The sequence below is a fragment of the Gambusia affinis genome, linkage group LG01, assembly GCF_019740435.1.
Source record: "Gambusia affinis linkage group LG01, SWU_Gaff_1.0, whole genome shotgun sequence".
NCBI classification, from domain to species: domain Eukaryota; kingdom Metazoa; phylum Chordata; class Actinopteri; order Cyprinodontiformes; family Poeciliidae; genus Gambusia; species Gambusia affinis.
In genome coordinates, this window is record NC_057868.1 from 21,188,381 (window position 1) to 21,207,952 (window position 19,572).

Here is a 19,572-nt window from a genome sequence, read left to right on the forward strand (position 1 = left end):
AACTTTTATAAAGAAATGGAGAGAGTTTGTCATAGAAACCAGAGTGTTGAATTCCAGCCCTCAGGGAGGTTCTGCATGTTTCCCTGCATCGCCACACCTGATTTAAACGAACAGCCCATTAGCAGGCACCTGCACAGCTTGGTGACATGCTGAGCAGGCAGTTTACCCACCCAATCAGGTGTGTTGTGGCAGGGACGCATCTAAAACATGCAACACACTTTCCTGAGGACTGGAATTAGACACTGCTGATGTGAACCCTTCCCTATTGGTGTGTGTGGGTGTGTGTGTGTGCGTGTGTGTGCGTGTGCGTGTGTGTGTGTCTGCACCCTAACCTCCATCTCTGTGGAACATGGCTACATCCAGGTCAGTCGCGCCGGTGTGGACGATGTTTTGCTCCAGATTCTGACGCGCCAACAGATTTTCTCTAACAGGCGGAGGAGACAAGCGAGGACAAATGAGTACATACACAACTCACAGCAGACCTACATATATTTAAAGCACATCCGACAATCTTGTGTGTGTGTGTGTGTGTGTGTTGTATACAAACTCTGAGACAATCATTGAGCCATAAAGACATCAACTACCATTTTAAAAGTCCATTAGTGTCGCTCTACATATAGTACAGTGCATTGTTCAATCCAATCTTCTTCATCTTTACTCCACTGACCCAAAAAAAGGACACAGTGGGGATTTTACTAACCAGGGAATTTCCTCTCTGAAGCAATCTAATCCTAAGTCAGACAGCAGCAGAGATGTGACAAACCCCCAATGCAGTCCCTTTTGAACGATGATCTCTTTGTCATTCAGAGTCGACATCGGTTTATCTTTTTAATGTTCTGTCTGCTATAGCTGATGCGGTAGACTTCTTGCAGCAATATCCCAAAGAGACAATTTGTTGTCACCACTGCTGAAGATGTATAAAAAAGCCTGAAAGCCATTTAATCTTTTAAAGAAGTCATATAATTTCCAAATGTTTACATCCATTCAGTGGAGGATCTCCCCTCCCACCATAAAAATATATATGTATGCAGTTAGAGTTGTTTTAAAATCCCAGATGGTAGAATTATTGGTTTCTGCTTTTTTCTTTCTATATCCACTCTTTCATTTAAACAGTATTTAAATGAAAGAGTTTCATGTACATCTGAACTGATTGTTCAGAAACTGAAGGTTTAAAAAGAATTTAAAACACATATACTATAAACACAGCTTTTATAAGGTGATATAAAGAAATGAAATAAACCAGAAATAAAATAGGACCAAGAACATAACCCTGTGGCACACAATGGTTAAGAATAACAAACTTACCTGAACTGTAAATTGAACATGGCAACAAAGATATTTCTGAATAATTGTACTCACATTACAGGACTTAATTTTAGAAAAATAATGCTACAGGAATAAAAATAAAACAAATAATTAATCTTGAGGCTTTGTGAACACCTTTATCAGGGTTATAATTAAACTACTCAAAGTCTGTAAGTGTTTCAAAGCAGACTGATTTCTAGTATGTTGGTAAAAGTGTGTAAACGGTTTGATGAATACCTGGCAGAGCTGACAGAGGAGACGGTGGAGGTTCCCAGGGTGATGCGGTGCAACCCACTCTGCTCCAACAGAGATGCATTATGGTAGGGATTCTGAGTCTGAACACACACAAAACATGACTGATTCACACTGGAGGACGTCAAGATTTCAAAAATGTCTTTAGTTGAATGAATAAAAGGATAAGCAAAATGCCAGTGTCAATGTGCTAAATAGTATTTTTTTCTTCCTGACTTTTCTTGCCATATATTAACATCTGGATATTATCTAGGAGTTTCATAAGATCTTGTGAAATTAACTCTTTGTAGCATGAAAGGAAGCCGTTCTTAAAATGCTCTGTTGTGTTAATGTGTCTGACAACATTTGTTTACATAAAGAAACCCTGCATAGCTTTTCATTTTTTTCCCCATATTTGTTTTGAAGCCATCATGTGCATAATTGGTTTATAAGCACATAAGTAAAGCATTACATTCCACATTAGATCTGGCCAACCTCCCTATATACTCTAAGCATCTGCGATGTTACTTCAGCACTAAAGTAAAATCCTTTCAGATAGTTTTAAAGGGATATCGACTTCATTTGATCCTCACTAAATATCAATATTGAGATAGGTAATTTTGCATGAACTGAGATTTATTTGCCTCTCAAAATCAAAAAGGGAGCCTTCAATTACTTGTTTTGCATTAGGGTCACCTCAGATTGAGACAGAACATAATAGACCTTTCAAACCTGGAGTTATTATTCTGCCTTGAGATTTTACAAATCACAGTGGATTTCAGTCAATCCAAATTTTTCTCAAAGCTTTTGTTAAGCTTTGTTAGCCCTACAGAACGCCACAGATGTATTTTTCCGTTACCTTCAGAACGTGTAGTTAGCCATTGTAACTAAAGTGGAGCATGAGCTCCAGCATTTAACTGACACAGCCCTTCCTACTCTGCACACTATAAGTAACTACTCATAAATAACATGCAGCAGGACATGAGTCAGGCAGGAAAAAAAGCACACTAATAAGCAGCCATTAATATATGTTGCCCATCAAAGATAAAAACCCCAAAGTATTCTTCTAATAATAGCTCCAGGCGTCTTCCCCAGATGACTCAGTGATGGAGAGGAAAAGCAAAAAGGGGAGTAAAACACACACACACACGCATGCACACAATTGCTCATCCAAGCCCATCCTACCATACAAATATCTCACAAATGCATTCATGCCTCTCTTGGGGCCATGTGCATATTGTATTCAAATTGTATACGAGGCATACAAAGCACATGAATGTGCTCACACACACACAAGAGAGAAAATCAAGAGTCCTTAGCTGAGAATAGCAGTGGCTAATGTGCACTGAGCTGAACTAATAAACACGCGAGGCAGAAGAGAGTAGAGAGGTTAAAGTAGGATAGGATTTTACTGACATGCACACACACTCACGCACACACACACACACACACACGCAGTCATGAAATAAGTACAGAGCAGAGCTTTCGCAGAAGAGGCTAAAGAACAGGCAGCGTCCCAGTGGCTGGTGCATTGTTTAATGTGGGTCAGCAGCAAATCCTGAGGGCAGCTGAAGAGGAGCAAAGGGAGGGCAGGAAAGATTGATGGATGGATTGAGGAAACTAGAAACGAAGGGCAGGAGAGTTTTTGTGTCGTCAAGTAATGGGACGTGGTGAAAATGTGTCTCAGAGAGACCGCGTTGGGATAAACCACAGACAAAAGCTCTGGGATCATGCAGAGAGATGATTTATGGCTTCACTTCAGGATTTTAGAGTCACTCTATGAGTCATTAAGATTCAATAATGGCCATCCTATTGGGACACTAAAGATTATTTCAGTGGTGCTTACAATGCTCCATCCTTATTTTCAGACTAATGCACATGAAAGTCCCTCTAATACCGACCAAGGATAAAACCTGTGTATGGTTTAGGAAAACCAAACGTGTGGGACTCACTGTGCTCTGCGTCGGCCTCGGCGGCTCTTCTCCAGGGCTCTTCTTACCCAAACAGGCAACTCTCCAGGCCTCCTGAACCTCAGAGTTGAACACAGTGAAGACCAGCATCACAGACAGGCCCTGAGAAAGAGAAAGCGATACGGTGAGGTGTAAGACTTGAGCTGTATCCGTGCAGATTTCATTCTGCGCTTTGTTCATACCTGCAGTAGGCAGAGAACGTCGAAGATGTAGTAGAAGGCGAGGATGCTGTTATTTACAGCCATCAGACCACACAGACAGGTGGACGTGGCAACCAGCAGCAGCAGAAAGGCATTTCGGATAGTGGCACTGAAACAGTGAAAGGCAGCACAGAGAAGAAGGAAATTTACATTAAACAGGAGGAAAGCTCTATTAAAGATATTCACAATCATTTATACAACTTGTCAGATTTTATAAATACAAACAAATCATTCATGTTTTATACAGGAATTTGTTTTTATTATAGAAAACCTGAATATTTAAGTAAGGCAGAGTGAATCAGGGACAGGCTATGTTCTGGTTCTGGTTCTGCCAGAGGTTTCTTTCTCAAGAATGGATCCACAGTCGTCACTTTCTTGATCCGGATGAGGGATTACAGCTCTATGAAGTCATCTCAGCTTTTTTAGATAAATAATTTATTTTTATTTTTTTTACCGAATATGATTATTTGATCAACCGGATTGGACTCTAAATTCTTCCAGTTGGGATTGTATTGGGTCATATGTACTTAGATCTGAATCTGGATCACACTGAAACATTTTCACATGCGTTCCACATTATATTCTGCAGCAACATGTGAAACAAGAGACCATGTTATGTTGGTTAAGAGATTGCCTCTTAACCTGTTTACCAGCTAGATAATTTAATTTCATTTCATTTAGTTTAGAGCACTCAATATATTGCATTGTGTCTGTAAATTGAAACCAGATTTGAGAAGGAAACTTACATGACAGGAAGTTTCTTCGTCTCCTTTTGCGATGGGTTACAGGACATCTTGGCTACAACTGTGAAAATCCCTCCATTCATCTGGATAAAGGGAGATCAATGGTAAGGTAACACACCGAATGCGTTTCAACAAATCCAATTGTGCTCCTGGGAACATCTGGGATCAGGGTAAACAGTTGACACGAAATCAATAGGGGATAAAACAGTTGCCCATCGGCAACCAATTCGGCTTCAGACAAATTTATCCACACCTCAAAGAGCAATCGTTCAGTAAAACTATTCATACCATGAAGAGATTTTATACTGAAGTGGAAGATTTATTTGAAGACTGGTAAAAGTGGACTTTTGTTTTCAAATTGAAAGGTGTTAGCACAATGAGAAAAGCAATTAAAACTGCGCTCCAGTAAAGTTCAAGTAGGCTCTCATCCTGAAATCAAGCGTAGCGCTGCCTCTTGTGGTGGAGGACAGAAACCTGCTTAGGAGTTAAGCTAGAGATTAAAAGCCAGGACAGTATGAAGCAAGTTTTCACCCAATGTTCAATGAACTAGACCTTATTTTTCTTAGGTGGTATTATTTTCACATCATTAGAGGCTGTTATTCTTTGAGACGAAGCCAAAAAAAAAAAGAAAAAGAAAAATAGAATTACTGGTAAGACTTTTTTTCTTTGCTGAACAATGATTATCAGCATCCTTTGCTTCACTGCTTTGATAATATTTCATTTAGATTTGGGTGCTTTCAGAGTTGAGTGCAGCATATGTGATGTGATGTGCAGGGAGATGGTTACCAGTAAGACGATTGCAACAGGGCCAGCGAAGCTCCAGATGAGTTTGTCATATAAGGAGATCCAACAGAAATCTGGGTTGCCGTAACCTTCAGGATCCAAACCGACAGCCAGGCCTGCAGGACAGAGACAGATAGATAAGACATCAAGGTTATGTCTGTGGTCGATCACAAAGATCTAAATGAAGCGCTGTCTGTGACATGCAGTTCATTTTTTACACTTCACTTCCCACGCTCAAAGTATTAAAGCATCTATTCAGGTGGCTTGAAAACAAATGGCACAATTTTTAGATTTTTAATTCTAAGAAAAGAACAAAAGGAAAACATGTATCCTTTTCTTTTTGACTCACAACTATGTACAAACTGGTGTTGGTCTGCCACATAAAATTCCAAAATATGCATTGAGGATTAAGGTTATAATATGACACAATGGGAGTAATACTCACTGTGATGCAGTATGGCTCAGTCTAGACTGACATTTTATTTTGTGATAAAACAATCATTACTTTAAGGGCTGTCAGCTCAAATTAAATATTATTTTGACTTTAATTACAATGGCATTTAATAAGGAAAAGTCCAAAGGCTCTTAAAAAACGGTTAAAGTGTGGTGTTACAATTAAAAAATAAAAAATTATCTGAAACACAACTTGCAGGTATTCATTTGACATTTTCCTCGTGTGCTAGACGGGGTTGCCAGGACATTGACAATGTTTTCAGTCCAGTCGTGTCCTTAGAGATCACTGTCAAGGTTCTGACATTCACGGATGTGTATATTTAAAATTGAATTGCAAAACCACAAGAGATGGGGAAAAGCCTAAACGAAGGCAGACAAGATTAGCGAATCGTTGCCTGAGGCGAACGGCACGCGCGTGTGTGAGTAGGTGTGTGTAAGGTAGTGGGAGACGGATCCATTCTCGAGGCGAAGGGAGACGGCAGCTTGCAGGTCTGACGGTGACAGAAGCAGCAGCAGATAGAGGTGAGCTGACAGCACATTACGGTTTCTGGATGGAAACTGCAAATGTACGTGTGTGAGGGGAGAGGAGAGGAAGTAAAGCCGGCAGATATTACATGTCTCAAAGCGGTAATTGCTTGCTTGTGGATTTCTGCTTCGCTATCGCAATATTAAAATGCCACCAAAATGGTTTTAATAGAAGTGTCAATAGGAAGGCCTTATCTCCACAGCCAAGCTGGCTCTGAACGAACGTGACGCATATGACGGTGCAGATCCTGTGGGAGGCGGCGTTTTGCCCCATGAAAGCGCCTAGCTGAGGCGACACCCGACTGCGTTTCCACACTACCTGTGATGATGGCAGGCACTCCCCAGCCGATGGCATAGTAGAACCTCATGGCTCCGTAGTTGATGTTGCGCTGTTCAGTCTGCATGCGGTAGATATGGAGACCCTCGACGAACATCCAAGCGAACGTTGACATGAAGAAGTAATGCAGCAGGATGGCGACGACCGTGCACAAGAACTGGAAAGAAACAGAGAAAAATGAAAAACCTGGGGGGGTGAATGGAAAATTTAATACAGCGGTAAGAACATGGATTTTTAAAAAGAAGTACAGAAATACTAGACATGGGAGCACAAATAAAAGTAGTGCTAAAAGAATAGAAAAGGGAAAAACTGAGTGCCTTGCTAATGCAAAGCAGGTTTCCCCGCAAATCAACATGATGTCTTCATTAAAGCACAGCGGCGCAGGTGTTAGCTGTGAAAGAGCAGCCGTTCATGATTCGATTACTAATGAACAGAGTTTAGGGCGAGGTGTTGCAGAAGATTTCCTGGAAAAGCACAAAAATGACTGAAAGTCAATATTGTGGAGGCGCTGTGATAAAGAAATTTGACCCAGTAGAGCCTTTTATCTGTGATTATGAGAAAAACAAGAAAGTTTCAGAGGCTGATGATTGTAAAAGCAGCATTTTATTTTACAGAAAAAAATGGTCATCCCAATAGCACAGTTTACAGTGCGTATAACTGGACCAGATAAAAGCTTCACAGTAATTCTTCAAAGTGAAGATCTGTTTGTCGTGGAAAAGTCATGTTGACTTCATATAAATAACGTGGAACACAAGCATTTAATATCTGTGAGAAATTGCTCTCAGACTGCAGGAGTGATGTTGGAACTGGTGGATTTGAGTCTTTTCTATCTTGTTCGTCTGATTTACAGCACCCACAAAGTTCTCTGAGAGAACTGTGGGTCTAAACCCAGAAAGACCATCAAAACAACTCGACAGTTCTCAAGTTTGGAAATTTTGCATAGAGTGATTATCAAGAAAAAGTTAAAAAATAAAGAGCAGTCGTGAGGCTTTGTATTCTTACTTGAAAAAATCTACAAATTTAAAACATTGAGGAGAAAATCCTACTCTGGATTAGGACTAACTCCTTCTGCCAAAATCCCGAGAGCCATTTTAACTTTTTATGTATTTTTTTTTATCAATTGGTGTTTCCTGAGAAAAGACTTTGAGAGGCTACATATATCAAAGTATACCATGTTTTAAATAGTTACATTTTCCAGATATTTCATCACACCATCTCTATGGTTTAACATCTTAAGAAGACAACACTTCTACCAGAGGTTGATTGGCTAGCTATGCAGAAAGCCAGAATAATCATTCTGGATTATTCCAGAATAATCATCAAATATCAACTAATTGTTCCTTTTTAACAAGATGTATGGATCAAATGGATACTATTTTGCCCGGTGATCCCTCAAAAAGCACTGCTAAGTTTAGCGAGTATTCATTTTTTGTCCAAGGCTCTGCATCAAAATCACAAAAATGTCACTGTAACATCATAACATAAAAGGCATTGTATTTATATTTAGGTATGTAAAATTGCAGTAAAAGTGCAATAAAATTACAGTACGGCTACTGTAAAAACTTACAGTAAAGTTACTGTAATTTTGTACTGTAAAACTTACAGTAACTGGCTGGCTGGCAACCCTGCTGCCAGTAAGTTACTGTAACTTCTACAGTGACTTTTTTTAACAGTGCAGATATTATAAACATTTACAAGCTTCACAACCGTTAATCAACCCTGGTGGAGTTTCTTCAGGATAGTTTTCTACCTTAAAATACTCTGCCTTTGTCTCAAAGGAAAGAAACTTGGAATGAGACTTTAGGATCTCTGAGATGTTGTAGATATGCTGAAATGAGTATGTATGGCTCTAAACCTTTGTGGCTGAGCTCTGTGTGTGTTTAGGTTAAAGAACGCAGAATGCTAAATCTCATATTTTGAGGCCAGAGAAGCTTAGCACAAATTGACACTGACAGCCAAGGACGATGCAGAAAAAAAAAGACAGCAGCCTTGGCAACGATACAGCCAGACGATGAATTTCACACTCCCACACACAAACAGGAGCGTGCTAACACAGAAAGAGGCAGAAATAGTAAAAAAAAAATAAAAATGAATATACAGCACAGCTGCGAGCACTAACATGCTTTCCGGAGCGTGATGTTCATGAGTTAGAGAACATATTGTTCAGCTAGAAGTTACCAATCGCTCTGCAAAGAGCCTTGCAGTCCACAGAGTGGTGGGATACAGCTTAATTAATTGGATTTCACGCAGAGTGAGCACATATTTGCACTTTCCTCTTCGCAAGATTCACTGCTCTTCAAACACACTCCAACATGAGAACATGTGTTATGTAACAAAGCAGACATGCTTAGGTTAGAAGAGGCGAGGGGGGGGGGAGAAACAGCAAAGTAGAGGTAACTATAGGAAGACAGGAGCCATGTTTTTCTGATTTCAGTCAGGGTTTGGTTAAAAACCTTCTCAAAACTTCAAGACTGAAACAGCTCAGCAACATAAATTTCAATAAAATTATTGAAAAAAAAGACATAAGCTTTTAAAAAAAAATTAAAATAGATGTAAATAATTGTTAATGTGTCTTGGAAATGACATATTGCACATGGACTGAACTAAAAAACATGCCTGTATTGAATACATTACAAAAAAAAATAAATAACACGACAGGTAAAGTTTTTCCATTGTAGGAGGAAAAAAGCTTGATGGACAGGCTTCAGGAAAATCGTGAAAGCAAGTCCAAAAGCATCTTAGAACAGACCAACATTCAGGAGAAAAAACACACCAAACTTCTCTACCTGTTGTTCAGTCTGATTGACCCCCAGTAAGTACACCAGCTCAGACAGAAACATGGCTGCCGCTGTGTTCGAGTGGATGCTTCTAGTGTTGGACTTCAGGCCCCGGAGGCAAGACAGCACCAGGACAGTGAGGAGGAGGGCCAGCATGGAGACGCACAAGGAGGAGTAAGTCACCATGGCCAGCGTCTCCAGATCCCCCTCCAGCTGCTGCTCACACAGAGAGGAGAGAGGAAAGAAGGGAAGGAACTTTGTCAGACTTTGTATATCAGCCTTGTGTGATCATGAGGCATGACAATATGACCAGATTCTGCACATAAACATCACTGAGTTAAAGTAGTAATGAGGATTCTGTTAATAAAGGGGAAAAACCCAGCCAACCTGGCTTCCATAACCATTTAAGATTTTCAGGTGAAAAGAGGAATGCGGCGCCAGACAGTTTTACACATAAGGGTTAGCGATGGTAGATTGATAGAGCACCATATCATGATTTATGGTGTAAATCAGCATTAAATATAAATGCTTGATGGGTGTGTAACCTCTGCGACAGACTGGCGACCTGTCCAGGGTGAACCCCGCCTCACACCCGGAACGTAGCTGGAGATTGGCACCAGCAACCCTCCTGACCCCATTAGGGACAAGGGTGAACAGAAAATGGATGGATGGATGGATGTCTGACCTCTCTATGGGAGCTGTCCATCAGCACACCGAAGGTGCCCAGTCTCTGGCACTGACAGCGGACGTGAGAGGTGTTCCTGTACACCACTGTACAGTCCCTCACCGTCCAGCAGCCTCCGCTCTCGTGTCTGCAAACAGAAGGGTTTCCATTACAGGAGGACTCCATGGGAAGTGATTCAAATTAAGTATTTTAGAAGTCTGTTAGTAAAGTTTGGACAGTTTCTCACTTCTGCAGTGGTAAAATTACGCTGGTGTGTCGCTACGAAATGTCTCAAACCCACTCAACAGCATCCATCAGCTCCGCTTCTTGCCCTTATACTCAGAATGAACTCTACTGGACTCCTAATAGAGCTCAGCTATCATTATTTTTGTCATATATATATATATATATATATTGATGTCCTCTCTGCTATGATAACTTAGCAGAAATTAAGGAGTACAGGGTTCTTACACAGCCTGGAAAATTGTAGAAATATATTTTCTGACATATGGGAAACACTCACTTTTTCAAATCAGGGTGTAAAATTAGGAAGATCAAATCATTAATGCGGCCTAAGAAAAGTACCGTCCAAAACAATGTTTCTAATACAGAATATTCTTATGAAAAAATGAGAAAATCAGCCCTATGAGCACACTCTGGTGTTGATGGTGCCGCGTTGCTCTGTCCACGCCTTCATGTGTCGATTTGCACTCACGGGCTGCTGTGGTTCCACTGCACACACAGAGGCTTGCTGCGATTGGCCGTCTCCAGCAGTTTAAACTCCAGCAGTATGGGCTGGTCCAAGTGACCGCCCACAAACGTCTGGTTGTTGAAGACGGAGATGGTCACCACCGGGGAGTTCATAACTGGGTGTCTGGGAAGCCTGGGGGTGGGGGGAGAGACAACGCAGCGTTGCCAACCAGTCACTTGGTCGGACTAATAGAGTTTTATATTCGGCGGTGAAGAAGAAAGGCAGCGGGATTTGCATTTTAGATTAGATATGAATGGCTTTTCATTGAAGCCAACTGCAAACTGGACAGCTCGTTACTGTGTAATTAAGCCCAGAGGAGAGGTGAGAGACGGCAGACGGGAGGGAAGGCCCCGAAAGAACGAGATAGAGAAAAAAAGGACAGATGTCAGATAAGGCAATATAGTAATTAGTGCTAAAGCAGTTTCTCTACTAATTTAGAAGCTAGCTGACATCTATGTTCATTCACGTCATCCATGAGGAACCAAATACCAAAATCATTTGCTTTAATTTTGAGAGCTTACGTTTTTGTTAGAAGATTAACAAACAGTAGAAAGAGGTCACAATTTGGTCCTGCTCTTTAGAAAGGCTATTAAAGAAATTGCAGCACATAGCACTTAAAACAATTTTGGGATAAAATTAATGAAAGACGGTTTAGTATTGAATAAAGGTAGTGATTTACTAATTACTTCAGTTATTGAATGGCCTCACTCAGTAAAGTATCCAAACATTTCAGGAGCAACTCATTCCCACCTCACTCCTCTCCGGTCTGCGTGGTACTTTGGAGGCAGCGCGGCCCCGAGGCTTCGATAGATCAACAAGATGACGATGGTGATGGGTGGGTCAGTCAACGAAACGCTGCGTCTAGCTGCTGTGTATTCCTTAGTCTGATTGGCTGAAATGCTGGCAGGGGCCGAGGCGACACTCTGAGGGGACGAGGCTGGAAAAGAGAAGCCAGAGTCAGAATATTTTTGTGGTTCTTGACCTCTGACGTTTCAGTGATTCCATTAGCGTGTCTAACGCTTACGTTCTTTCTCTGAGCGCTCCTTCTCTTTCCAGCTGTGCTGCTGCTGCTGCTGCTGGCGCTGCGGCACCAGGGCAGCAGGGGGCAGTATCACGTGAGTGTAAGGGTCCCACAAAGCTTGACCACGGAACAAGGTATTCTGATAACGTGGGAAGCGCCGCCGCACGTGGGTGTGGTTCTCCACGCGGTCCAGGTTCATGACTGAGTGACAAACAGATCAAATTCTGTAAGTGAAAGTTTTCAAAAACTAATAATGGAATCAAGTAGCATCAATGACAGCATCATAGTCTTCCAGTACTTCAGTTTTTGTATTCATCAGTGGATTTTCATATTGTACTCTCCTGTGAAAATACTACAGCACATACAACAGCAAAATCTGTTACAGGTAAAGTTGACTGAAAGTCTGAACTTGAGATTATTTAACTGAGATTACAGAATTTTAATGTTGAAAACTCAAACCTGTTTCATATGCTTAGCGCTCTCTCTTTACAACACTCTGTCTAAAAACTCCTGTGCAGGAAAGTTGTTTTTTGTTTTTTCTATCGGCCATTTTTGCCCTGGTAATCCATTTTGTCGTTTTGTTTTTGTTACACTGCTGTCTACTCTTTTTCATGCTTTTCTGATAGTTTTTTCCCCAGTAGGGCTGAAACAATTAATTGGATAAATTGTGATGAATTGATTATTAAAATAGTTGTCAACTGATTTAGTAACTGATTAACGTAATCAACTGCAAGTTTATTGACGGCATCTGACTTGATGTTGTGTTTTTATTGTTGATTCTATGTTGCATTGTGTTTTTGTGTTTGATTTGATGTAAAGCACTTTAAAATGCCTTGCTGCTGAAATGTGCTAAACAAATAAAGTTTGATTTGATTTAGTAATTGATTAAATCTCAAGTGGCGTAAACAGACATACAAAAGGCCACCTGATGAAAGAATTACACAGTCAGAGCGTGTTAAAGCAAAACTGTCCAAAAGATGTTGTGATGGTCACACCTGCAGCCACACAGTCGGTAACCACACTCACCAACACCTCTTCACTTTCAGTTTTCATATCTATTTTCATACAAATAACCTTTTGTTTCTATATTCGTTTGTTTGACAATGCTAAAATAGATTACTTCTAATGTTTGTTTTCTTATTAAAATGTTTTTTTATCTGTTTATTTGCATCTTTTAACGCTCAAGTGGGGAAATAAAAAACAGCAAAATGTGCCATTGTGCATCCAATTAATCGATTAATCGTAGTGTAATCGATTACTAAAATAATCAATAGTTGCAGCCCTATTCCCCAGATTGATTAAATATATATAAAAATTTTAAATAAATACAAAAATCCTGCTTTCCTATCAGGATGACCAACTTCCATGCAGGGCTGCCTGCAACATTCTGCATTTAAGTCCTTCTTTCCCACTCAACGTTTGCTATCAAGGACACATAAGATGTCAGAATTATACTGTTATCGACTCTCTGTCAGAAAAAAGATGGCCCCTGCTGCCCTCAGCGGATCTGACCACTGGAGTATTTCAATCGGACTAAAAATCAAACTTGATTTCAAGGACAGAATAAAATTACAAACCCTCTACGTTCCTCAGCTGGCAAACAGAAATGGAACAACCTTCGAAATGAACCGAATCGTTCTTTGTAGAGGATATGTAAAACATGTCTGGAGCTGCTGATGTGTTAAAAATGTTTTTTTGTTCTTTTTTTACCTGATTTTAAAAATCACATGGAGAAATTTGATTTTTTTTTAAAACTATTGCCAAATAAACATGTAAATGAGTGGAAATAACAGAAAAAGAGGGAAATCATTAACAGATATTTTGTCGAGATGGAATCTCATGGCATCTATTCAATCCTAGACAAAAAGACAAAAAGAAATGTTGCGTATGTGTGTGTAGGAGTGAGAAATATAGCATTAGTCATGGGTAGTCATGTCTACTGGTCCCTCTGCTTACACCAGTCATGGTATTTCTATAGTATACCCACCTACTGAGCATCAGGCTTCACTGACACTGCAACTTATATGATTTTCAACGTGAAGAGACACATCCACTTAATTAAGAGAAGAATACTTTGGGGGCAAAATATACTTGAAACCAGCAGAGACAGACAGGATAATTTCAGATGCATCATTTGGCTTGTTAGTAAACCCACTTTGGGAGGTGATGAGGCAGGAGTGGGTGACAGGTAACTCCAGTGTGTTTCATGAACACATTGTGAATGGGATAAAAAAAAAAAAAACAAAGCAAGAAAAAAATAAAAGACGTGCTAAATAAACTGGTTTTATTGTTTGGCAGCTCTATTAATTTCTTGTGTTGCAAATCAGTGTTTTACCCCTAAAAGTGGTTCCCAGCCACGACTGTGCATAAAGGTCTACATATATGAAATAGATTTTTCAGTCGCACATTAATCTGACTAATGTTAAAACTAATATTAGCTCTTACTAGTGTGTGTCTGCAACATGTTTGCACTCTGTCTCGTGTTCCTCAGCGTGTGTGTGTGTACGTTTGGCATCTGTTATTCTGAATGGTGCGTTGGCCAGAGCGTTTGCGCCTCAGGGTTTTTGCGCATGTGCTCATAGAATTAGCTGCTATGTTTGAGTGGGAGTGTGAAATTCAGTCGTTTTGTGCTCCTGCCAAGCACTCCGGCTGTGCCATCATCATTTGCATTAGCGCTCTTCGTCTCCCGCTTCACAATGAGTCATTCTGGTTGATTTCACAGCAGAGATTTTGAGAATTATAAGAAAACCAAATCATATTTTCTGCAAAGATTAGCACTTTAGAAGTGACTCGTTCGTTTTTACTGGTTTTAACGATGCCGTGCGTCAGCCTGCAAGTGCCATCAACCTATTCTCACCTATGTTGGGGGAGACCAAGGCCACAGGGTTGAGGTAGGTAAGCTTCATGTTCTGGGCTAGGTTCTTGGAGTACTGCTCCAGCAGCTCCGTCAGCTCAGCTGGACCACCGCCGAGAAGGTGATTCTGGTTTTGTGCGAGAGCCCGCCAAAGCCCGGAGGTAGTGGGACCCAACAGCACGCTGCAGCCTCGCAGGACGTTCTGAAAGCAGCAGGAACATGAACAATTGGAAAATGCAGATAAGAACATGGTGCAGGAAAATTTGGACCGTTGGAACACGGTCTCAACTGGAACTTTATGTTGCAGACCAACACAAAGCAGAGAAAAATTGTTAAGTGGAAGGAAAAATTAAACAGTCAAAATTTTTTACAAATCAAAATTTGGAAAGTGTGGAGCGGTTTTCTTTCAGGAGTGTCCTTGATTTGAGTCTGCCTGTATTTTAATGAACTATGAGACGATGATGGAAACACCCTTCAACCCCCACAGCCTGATACTGCCACCATTATGCTTCACTGTGGGAACTGTGATATTCCTTCTTGATGTTATTATGATTTGCATGCTGGCCAAAAAGTTTGATTTTGGTCTCCTCTCACCACAGCAACTCTTCCACAAATGTACATTGACCCATATATCAAGGGATGAACAACCAACAGTCTCTTGCACCTGAGCTGTGTACCTCTGCAGCTCTTCCAAAGCTACAATGGGCCTATTGGCTGATTCTCTGACTAACTGCTCCTTATTGGTTTATGTTGACGGCCGTCTCTCGGGTGGAGCTTACTTGTGTCAGACGCTTTACAGTTTCTGATCTTGGAATAAAGAAATATTCCTTCAAAGCTTGGAATTTCGTTTTATGACCAAGTTCTGTTTTAAAGATCTTCACAAGGTTCTCTCTGAGTTCCTTGGTCTTTATGGTGTTGTTTGTTCACTAATGTTCTCCAACAAACCCTCTGAGTCCTTCGCAGAAGAGCTGGATTCACATTAAGACTAAATTACACATAGATGGTCTCTCTTTATTACCCGTGACTTCATGAGTAGAAGCATAACACTTCCTTATTAAACACTTTAAAGTGTCAAACTTTTTCACATCAAATGTAAATGTAGGATGTATGAGCAGAGAAATGAAAAGGAGCCCTTTCTGTTCTTAAACAGCACTGCAAATCCTTTCATCTGTGTTTTACCATGAATTACAAAAATGCAAGCTGAACGTCAAACCAGACAAAATCTTCACTCCAATTAGAGCCGGCTTCACCACCGTCCGTGACGCCTGTAATTTCCTTTCGTGGCAACCCTGGACGGAAGGAAGCCTGTCAGAGGCATCACAGACAAAGGCCACAGCCTTGCAGACTCCTCTGAACAAAGAGTAATATTTGAGGCGCTGAATCTTTGCAGTCAGGCTGCACTAAAGCTAATAAACTACTGCAGTGTCATGCCAGGCTCAAGGGAGGAGGGAAAAAAAAAAATTACACACGGCAACCTCCAGACAAACAAGGGAAATTACAGACAGTGCAGTATGAGAAGAAGGTGATGAAATGCTCAGGGAATTAGGAAGGGTGTAGAAGAATGAAAAAAAATGAAAGAGATGGAAGGCAGACAGTTGGGATGAAATGGAAAAATTCAAACCAGCAAAGGAAATCTTTTGGGGGCAGAGACAAAATGCATGACTACTGAAGGGTTTGTATATTTGATGTTGCTGAAATGCAGTTTTGTAGGCAAGCCATGTGTCTTTTATTATCTTTACTGTTCTAGCTCCCTGGGGTCTGCTCATGTTTGGAAATATGGCTTTCAGAACATGATGAACTTGTTTATTTGTATTCCTACATCAGTCACCATCATTACGCGGTCTGCTAGTTATGATATATTTAGCACTAAAAGCAAATATGTAAGTTTGTGTTTATTGTGTTCATGGGCTGCTATGATAGTTTCAAAGTGAAATTGTTTTAAGAGGCAAAATTTAGGACAGGCAGGCCATGGCTCAAGGTGGGCTCAACTTTCCAGTCAATAGTTTTCATTTTTCAAACTGCAAATATTTAAACCACTATATACTTAAAAACAAGCATTCAAAAGGTTATTTTCAAAGTAAAGTCTCACAAAATCCCTTGGATAAAATACTCAAAATGAATAAAGCACTCTGTAGTGAATAAAGGAGAGAGGATGTGAAGAGTCTCACTAAATATAACAAGAAGTGCTTTTATTTTGACAAGCAGGAAGTGTCTGGATAATTAGCTCTGCCTGTTTAGATTTTATGTAGCTCATAAAAAAATACTTAGACTGATTAAATTTGAACTACATAAATCTACAATCAAAGTTCCTTAAACACAATGTCTAATATCACTGAACCCTGTTTCTATCTACAAAACAAAATAAAAAAACAATCATTTCCATGGTTATTTTGGCATTCGGTCAATCTTAGAATTAGACAAGCATTATAATAGCAACTAGAAAATTTCTGAAGAAATTTAAACGGGGCCTGCCAAAGCGCATGCGTCGGTCTGGACCCGGCGTTTCGACGCTGAAAGTTAGCGTCGACGCCACAGAAAGCTGCAGCGCGATCGACGACATAAGGAGAATCACGAGAACGTAAATATGGCTGGACCTCTTAATTCATTTTTTCTTTTTTTTTTTTTAAAACACAAGGTGCAGAATTCCAGAACACTGTCAAAGATCACCATGGACAATCCTATGATGTCACAAGACATGTTGTGATGTCACTACAGAACTTCACTTGAAGTTCAGTCGATTAGTTCTCTTGGTAGTCAGAAAGCAGAAGGTCAAGTGGAGACAGCTTCTAGAGATATCACTGTTTGGATCATTTGCAGAATATTTTCAAAACGTTTTATGAGAGAAATGGAGACTGAGATGAAGAAATTCTTCGAAGAGGAGGCTCAATGCCAGGACGATGGACGGAAGAACAGTCAAAATCAGGATGCCGGTAATTCTTCTGAGGAGGAAGTCAAAAGACTAAAGACTCTCTTGGATGCAGAAAGAGCCAAATTCATTGAGGAACACCAGAGAGCAAATGATTTGGAAGAGGAGCTGCAAAGAGTAAAACAGAAGCTAGAAAAATGCGACTTTAATGGAAACGACGTTGACTTATGTAGTGAGGCAAACAAAGGAACGAATGAACTTCTTATGGAAAACAAAGCCCTCCAAAAAGTTCTTGCCAAGCTTGAAACCGACATTATTAATCTAGCAGAACAGGTGGAAACGTTACAGGAAGAGCTGGAGGTAGAAAAATCTGCTAACGCTCAAACAAAGACAAACAACAGTTTTTTAAAGATCCTGAAAGGTGAAAATCCAGCTCAGACTACAGAAATAAAGAAGGCCATGACACTGCTGAAGAAGACGTCTGCAGAGAAGGAGAGGCATCTGAAAGAAGAACTGAAAAAGATGACAGATTCTTACCAAGACTTACAATCCAACTATGATACTTCTGTTAAAACCCTTGGACAACAAGTGGAGTCATTACAGATGAAGCTTAGAGACAATGAAGAAGCTCATGCTGAAGTTTTGAAAATGAACCAGATACTTTATTCAGATTTAGAATCAGAAAATGAGGCTCTTCGTGGACAATTGTCATCTCTGCAAAACGCCACCACAGAGAAAGAGACATGTCTCCAGAGAGAACTGGACCAAATGAAAGAGGAAAACCTGGAAATGACCAAAAAATTAGAGACAGATGTTTTAAGCCTTAAAAAACGGGTATGTTCACTGGAGCGGGAGCTGAAGGATGACAAAGAAGCTCATGATGAGATGGCGAAAATTAACAAACTGCTTTATGCACAGTTACAGGCAGAGAATGAAACGCTTCATCAAAAATTGGCTTCAACGCAAGATGCTTCCGAAGAGGCGGAGAGATGCATCCAGAAAGAGCTGGACCAAGTCAAAGATGCGACTCTAGAAATGGTCCAAAAATATGAAGTTGATATTTTAGCCCTTAGGGAGGAAATACAATCAATGGAGCAAGAACATAGAGACGAGAGATATCGTCACGCGGAGGTTGAGATACGGAATGGGAAGAGAGCAAAATTCCTCCATGCTGAGAAGAACCTGCTGCAAAAGGAACTGGACGAAATGAAACGAAAGCTCTTTTTAAACGAGGTAAAGCATAAAGAAGAACTGGATGCATCGACTGCTGAGATTGAACGGCAACTTGCACGCAATCATCAGATCTCAGAGGAGCTAAAACAGAAGGATCAAGAGATTGCAGAAGCAAAGGCTCCCCTCCCAGTGAAGAAGTCATTAATGAAAAAGTTTCGCCATGCTCTGGGTTTGAGAAAACCAGAAAAATGGAAGAGAAAGAAGGCATTTGAAGAAAACGTGTAACACTTCTTCACGTTACAGGTCAAAACCATCAGGCTTCTCACAATAATGGATGGATGAAGGTTTGGACTTCATTACAAATTACCAAGTGCGACCTACTTCCGAGGTTAGAATCAATTGACTTCATTTCAAGATAGACCACAACACAAAGATATAAGCTTAAAGATTTAGAAAAGAAGGCATGATGCACAGTGGCGCAGTTGGTAGAACTGTGGCCTTGCAGAAAGAAGGTTCTGGGTTCAATTCCAGGCCTTTTTTCTGCATGGAGTTTGCAGGTTCTCCCTGTGCAGGTGTGGGTTCTCTCAAGAGATTCAAGGCTCCACAGTCCAAAAACATGAGTGTCAGGTTAATTGGTTTCTCTAAATTCTCTTTAGGTCTCTGTTCGTGTGGATATGATTGTTTGTCTCTGTGATGGACTGGTGACCTGTCCAGGGTGAACACAGACTCTCACCCGTTGACCACTGGAGATGGGCACCAGCACAGATCTCAATGGGATAAGTGTGTAGGAAAATGGATGGATGGGACGAAGGGATGAAATTGGATAAATCCATATAATTAGAGGTGTGGTCTGGATGTGACCCTCCTCCTGAACTTAAGTTAACATATTGACTTCAATTCACAAGCACAGACCACAACA

At 40.5% G+C, this 19,572-nt stretch overlaps 1 protein-coding gene across 1 annotated transcript in view; it reads right to left on the reverse strand.

Moving 5' to 3' along the window:
- celsr3 (cadherin, EGF LAG seven-pass G-type receptor 3) overlaps nt 1-19,572 on the reverse strand; it is a 105,298-nt gene that overhangs the window by 5,785 nt on the left and 79,941 nt on the right. Inside the window, 13 exon segments of the mRNA XM_044142065.1 lie at nt 333-424; nt 1,543-1,640; nt 3,489-3,608; nt 3,689-3,815; nt 4,453-4,532; nt 5,236-5,348; nt 6,530-6,704; nt 9,334-9,540; nt 10,010-10,136; nt 10,704-10,871; nt 11,490-11,676; nt 11,764-11,961; nt 14,618-14,816. Of these exon segments, the coding sequence (XP_043998000.1) occupies nt 333-424; nt 1,543-1,640; nt 3,489-3,608; nt 3,689-3,815; nt 4,453-4,532; nt 5,236-5,348; nt 6,530-6,704; nt 9,334-9,540; nt 10,010-10,136; nt 10,704-10,871; nt 11,490-11,676; nt 11,764-11,961; nt 14,618-14,816 (1,891 nt within the window).